Source organism: Rhea americana, unplaced genomic scaffold, assembly GCF_003343005.1.
Source record: "Rhea americana isolate MKP2758 unplaced genomic scaffold, rheAme1 scaffold_574, whole genome shotgun sequence".
Lineage (NCBI taxonomy): Eukaryota > Metazoa > Chordata > Aves > Rheiformes > Rheidae > Rhea > Rhea americana.
In genome coordinates this window covers 59,916-65,478 of record NW_028186728.1, presented here as the reverse complement: position 1 = coordinate 65,478, position 5,563 = coordinate 59,916, and the positions used below count along the sequence as shown (strand labels likewise).

The window sequence follows — 5,563 nt, the reverse complement described above, 5'->3', positions numbered from 1 at the left end:
GGGGACACCGCGGCCCTCCCCGGGGACCCCGAGTGCCCCCAGCCTGCTGCGGCGGGGGCCCAGGCGTCCGGGACGCTGGGCCAGGCCTTGGCAGCCCGCAGGCTCCCGGGGGGGGAGGTGGGGGGGAGCCTGCCCGGGGCCCTCCCCACCCTGGGAACGGCGCTGCGATGCCCTTTTATAGCCCAGCCCGCCCGGAGCCCTTTTCATTTTTCCATGAGCTCAGCGGGGCCGACGCGGGGGGGGAACGGACGGACGGACACGGACAGACAGCCGCGGCCGCACACAGAGACACCCGAAACCGTCCCCGGCTGCACCCCGGGGTCCCCCCTCAACCAGCACCGCACACATCCCCCGCTGTCTTTATTATTTTTTTTTCTTCCTTTTTATTATTAATATAAAAATCCTCAAGTATTTACAGCAAATAAATATACTTCAGTAACAAATAAATTACACTGGGGGGGTTATACAAAAAAGGACGGGGCGGCGGCGTGCAGGGGACGGGCTGGGGGGGGGGACACGGGGGCGGCAGGTGGGGCAGGAGGGAAGGGGTATTTACAGCCCCGCGCTCCCCGCCTCGGCCCCCTCGAGGCGGCGGCCGGGCGTTTTATTAAAAATAATTAAAAAATTAAGAGTCCTCGGGCCACGAAAAGAAAACCAGGCCCGGCCGCGGCGGGGACGCGGCGCCCGGCACCCAGAGCTGGGGGGGGGGGAGGCCCGGCGGCGGCGGGCGCCCTGAGGTAGCGGCTGCGACGGGCGCTGGTGCCGGCGGCGGGCTCACACCGACGACTCCTCGGGGTTGGAGTCGGGCAGCGCCTGGCGCTGCTGCAGCTTGCGCCGCAGCTCCTCGGCCAGGTCGGCGCAGGGCGGCCGCTCGTCGGCGCCCAGCGCCAGCCGGATGTAGCCGTTGGAGGAGGAGCCGCGCAGGGGGCCCAGGTGGATGCGGGTGGGCGAGTGCAGGGGCTGCCCGGGGATGCCGCTGGGCGGCGAGACGACGGCGGCGGCGGCGGCGGCGGTGGGGACGCCGTTGCGGCACGCCGACGCGTGGCCCGGCACGATTTTCAGCGAGCCGTCCGAGTAGTAGTAGCTGGCCGGGTCCCAGAGCTTCTCGTCCGAATCGGAGGCGGCGCTGGGGGCGAAGCGGGGGCTCGGCGGCTCCTTGGGCAGCTCGATGGGGTACACCAGGGTGCTCTCGATGGCCTTGGCGCCTTTGCCCAGCTCCTCGCGCAGCCGTCGCCACAGCGAGAGCACGGCCAGCGCCAGCACCAGGCACAGGGCGCCCAGGCACACGGCCACCACCCACACCAGCCCCAGGCTCTCCAGCGGCGCCCGCGTCTCCAGCGGCAGCCCGGCGCCCGCCAGCACCGTCACCCGGTAGACCTCGCTGCTCACCCGGGCGCCTTGCTCCTCCGAGAAGCAGCGGTAGGTACCGCTGTGCTGGGCGCCGGCTCCCGGCACCACCAGGGCTCGCAGGCGGGCGTCGCGCAGCACCAGCGTCTGCTCGGCCGCCAGCGCCCGGCCCTCGAAGGTCCACAGCGCCTGGGCCAGGTTGGAGCCCAGGCGGCACGTCAGCACCAGGTCGGTGCCGGCCACCACCGTCACGTTCTTGGGGGTGACGGATCCTACCGGAGAGGCGAGCGGTCAGGCCGGGAGCCGCCGGCACCGGGCAGGGGGACACACGGGATGGGGAGACACCACCAAGGTGGGGAGACACCTCAGAGCCGGCTCCCACCCCTGGGCTCCCACCCACAGGAGATGGCGATGGGGTCTCACCTTGCTTGGCCACCTGCGGCAGGGTGCAGGCACGAGTGTCGGAGCTCAGCACGTCCTGGACCAGCTGGGACCTGCRGGAGGAGGCAGCAGAGGTTACGGGAGCCCTGYGCYGCAGCCCTRGGGCACCCATGGGTGTCTCCTCACCCGTTGAGGCCCTCGGCGCGGACGCAGAGGCTGGCGTTGCAGCTCCAGGCGCAGTAGGGGTCACGGGCCAGCACGCAGTCCGTGCACGACTGGTAGCGGCTGCAGTCGGCCAGGGGCAGCTGGGCCACCTGGAAACGGGAGCCGGCGAAGAGCAGCTTCTGCAAGGGTGGAGAGGGACAGTGAGGGCCACCGCCAGCACCCTGGCCACCAGCCCTGTCTTCTCCGTGACGCCCCTCACCTTCCGGCCTGCCAGGACCAAGCTCTCCACGGGCTGGGCCGGCTCGAAGACCTGCAGCTCCTCCACAAGGTGGACGTGGGCGCCCAGGTTCAGCGCCTTGTGCACCCACCCGTCACCTGCGGGATGAGACCGGTGGTCATCAGTGGTGGCCCCAGCCCCAGAGATCCTCCCGCACGGTCCCCTACAGCGCGTACCTGTACCGATGAAGAGCACCTCGTAGATGGTGCCATCCAGCCCAGGCACCCTGTCCACCACCAACTGGGTGAAGTTRGCATCCTTCTTGAGCAGCAGCGGGCGCCCGCGGTGGGGCAGGATGGGCTCGTCCATCAGCGGGTGCTTCTTGGCGAAGTTGAGGGTGTTGTCGGGCAGCTCCAAGGAGCTGGCGAAGCCGTTCCGCCGGTGCCAGTCGGTGATGCACTGGGGGACGGAGGGCACGGTCAGGCACACAGCCGGCGCCGGGACCCGCCAGGCCTTTCCCCCGCCGCCTCTGGCACTCACCGCCCCGGGACGGGGGCTCGGCACCTCGTCCGAGTACCGGCCCCACTTCTGGGCCTGCTCCCGGTACTCCTTGTAGGGCCCCTCAAAGGCTTTCTTCACCTCCAGGATGTGGTACCGGCAGATCGCCGAGACGTCCACGTCCCCCCTGCAGGGATCGGGCAGGTTTTGGGGACAGATGAACCCAGGGACCCACGAGCACCAGGGTGACGCATCCCACCACACCCCACGCGCTCACCAGCGGGCTCGGAAGACCCCGAAGAACGCGGTGTCCTGCCAGTCGGCCCCGGGCAGGGTGAAGACGGCCTGGAGGCGGTTGAAGTGGAGCTGCTGCTCGGGCGCCGAGCACACCAGGCGCGCCTTGAGGAAGGTCGTCCACTTCTTCTGCAGCGTGCGGGCACCGCCGACGTCCCCCTGGGCACCCAACGGGCGTCAGGGCAGGTGCCCGCGGCAGCCCCACCGCCCCTGCCCGAGCATCCCCGTCCCACTGTACCTTGCAGACCCGGGCCACGCGGGCCACCACTTGCTCGGCGTAGCAGTCGTACTCCACGGCYCGCTCGCTGAAGAAGAAGTAAACCTTGTCATCGTCGCCGGTGCTGCTGGCCGCGCTCTCCTGCACGTAGGCCGAGGCCACGAAGTGGGGCTCTGCGGGGCAGACAGGGAGGGTAGCGCCGCGCGGCGGGGGCCCCGTGCCCAGCCCGCGGCGCCCTGCCCTACCGTTCAGCCAGGAGGTGAGATACTCCGTCTTCATGGAGTAGTGGGGCCCCAGGTTGCGGAGGATGACGGGCTCCGTGCCCAGGAAGTTGTTGAAGGTGGCGGAGTAGAGCTCGCCGTCTGCAAGGCAAGGGCTCAGCGCCGGGGCGGGCGGGCGGGTGGCCTCCGCCCCGGCCGAGGGAGAGCGGCTCCCCCGCGCGGCGCCACCTACCCACGATGAGGCCCGTGTGTCCCTTGGTGGGGTCGTACGGACACTTCCCTTTGCCGTCCTCGAAAGTCACTTGGTCCAGGGTGAAGCCGGACAGCTCCTGTGGGGTGCGAGAGATGGGGTTCAAATCCCACCCCTCCCCGGATCACGTCTGTCATGCCCAAACCAGCCGCAGGCAAGGGGACACCCCTGGACAACACTCCTGGGACAGGGGCACCCTGGACGATGCTCCTGGGGGCAGGGACACCTGTGGATGATGCTCCTGGGGATGGGGACACCCCTGGACAATGCGTCTGGGACAGGGCACCCCTGGACATGATGCTCCCGAGGGCGGAGACACTCCTGGAGAGCGCGCCTGGGACAGGGGCAACCCCTGGACGATGCTCCTCGGGATGGGGACACCTGTAGATGATGCTCCTGGGAATGGGAACATCCCTGGATGATGCTCCCAGGGACAGGGACACCCCTGGATGATGCTCCTGGGGATGGGGACACCTRYAGATGATGCTCCTGGGAATGGGAACATCCCTGGATGATGCTCCCAGGGACAGGGACACCCCTGGATGATGCTCCTGGGGATGGGGACACCTRYAGATGATGCTCCTGGGAATGGGAACATCCCTGGATGATGCTCCCAGGGACAGGGACACCCCTGGATGATGCTCCTGGGGATGGGGACACCTGTAGATGATGCTCCTGGGAATGGGAACATCCCTGGATGATGCTCCCAAGGACGAGGAGCCATCCTAGAAGGGGGGCAGGCCTGGACCACGTTCCCAGCGATGGGGAGCACCCGGGGAGGAGCGGCCAGGGCCGGGGCGGCGGCGGCGCGGGCGGCCGTACTCACGATGTAGGCRCACTTGGGCTGGAAGGCGTAGGTGCCGCAGGCGTAGAGGTGGGAGCTGTTGTAGCTCTGCAGGAAGCGCACGTAGTTGAAGCAGTCGGTCTGGGGAGAAACGCTCCATTAACGGGGAGGGGGGTGGCAGGTCCCAGCGCCCCATCCCCGCCGCCGCTGCCGCCGGCCCCTACCTGGTTGTTTTTCCCCTTCTGGATGCACTCGGCTTTCTTGTCCACGGGGGCCTCCCAGGAGATCTGAGCAAAGGGGATGGGAGAAGGGGTCAGCGGGCTGGGAACGAGCCCYGCCGCCGCCACGCGCCCGCCGGGGACCTCACCGCCGCCTTGAGCTCCACGGTGCCGGTGGCCAGGGCGAAGACGGCCTCGCGGGCGCCCACGTAGAGCAGCGCCTCGGCCTCGTCCAGCGTCAGCGTCAGGTAGTGCGAGACGCCGCCCCGCGAGAAGCGCTTGGCCGCGTCCTTCAGCTCTGTCGGGCGAAGGGACGGCGGGGCCCGTCGGACCGGCGGCGGCGGCCGCCGAGGGGTTAACGGCGGCCCGCGGAGAGCGCGCGCGCGCCCGCTACGGAGCCGGGGGGCCGGCGGGCACGGYGGCGGGCACCCGGCGCCCTGCCCTGCCCCGCGGCCCCCGGCCCCGGCGCACAAAGGGCCCTTTGTCACCGCGGAAGGCGCTGCCGGCGCCGGCGGACACAGCGGCCTTTGCCGAGACCCCGGCTCCCGCCCCTGCCGCCCGCCCCCGGGGCCCGGCCGAGCCCGGAGAAAAGGCCCCATTGACGGAGGAGGCGCCAGGCCCGCGGGCCGGGACGGCGCGGGGGCCGTGGGGCGAAGCAAAGGGATGGGGACGCGGCACGGGGGACGAGGGGCTCAGGGTGCCGCCACGGCAAASGGATGGGGACTCAGGGCACTGGTACAGCGCGCGGACGGGGACACAGGGCACGGCACAGGGAACCCGGTACAGGGACAAGGGACACAGCAGCAGCATGGCACAGGGATGGCAAAATGGCACAGGGACAAGGGAGGTGGCACAGGGACAAGGGACACACATGGCACTGGCATGGCACAGCCACAGCAACCCAGGGCACTGGCATGGCACAGGGACAAGGGACCTGGGATGGTGGCACGGCACGGGGACAGGGGACACGG

At 69.7% G+C, this 5,563-nt stretch overlaps 1 protein-coding gene across 1 annotated transcript in view; it reads right to left on the bottom strand.

Annotated features, from left to right (window-relative positions):
* Window positions 1-689: 689 nt before the first annotated feature.
* SEMA4C (semaphorin 4C) overlaps window positions 690-5,563 on the bottom strand; it is a 7,496-nt gene continuing 2,622 nt past the window's right edge. The window contains exons 2-14 of the mRNA XM_085319188.1: window positions 4,742-4,982; window positions 4,599-4,661; window positions 4,417-4,515; window positions 3,573-3,669; window positions 3,365-3,481; window positions 3,141-3,292; window positions 2,886-3,061; window positions 2,651-2,795; window positions 2,347-2,569; window positions 2,153-2,268; window positions 1,915-2,072; window positions 1,771-1,841; window positions 690-1,619 (exon numbers count right to left, since the gene is read on the bottom strand). Coding sequence (XP_085175314.1) covers window positions 775-1,619; window positions 1,771-1,841; window positions 1,915-2,072; window positions 2,153-2,268; window positions 2,347-2,569; window positions 2,651-2,795; window positions 2,886-3,061; window positions 3,141-3,292; window positions 3,365-3,481; window positions 3,573-3,669; window positions 4,417-4,515; window positions 4,599-4,661; window positions 4,742-4,982 — 2,503 coding nt within the window. The 3' untranslated portion in view covers window positions 690-774. The remainder of the gene's footprint in view (window positions 1,620-1,770; window positions 1,842-1,914; window positions 2,073-2,152; window positions 2,269-2,346; window positions 2,570-2,650; window positions 2,796-2,885; window positions 3,062-3,140; window positions 3,293-3,364; window positions 3,482-3,572; window positions 3,670-4,416; window positions 4,516-4,598; window positions 4,662-4,741; window positions 4,983-5,563) is intronic.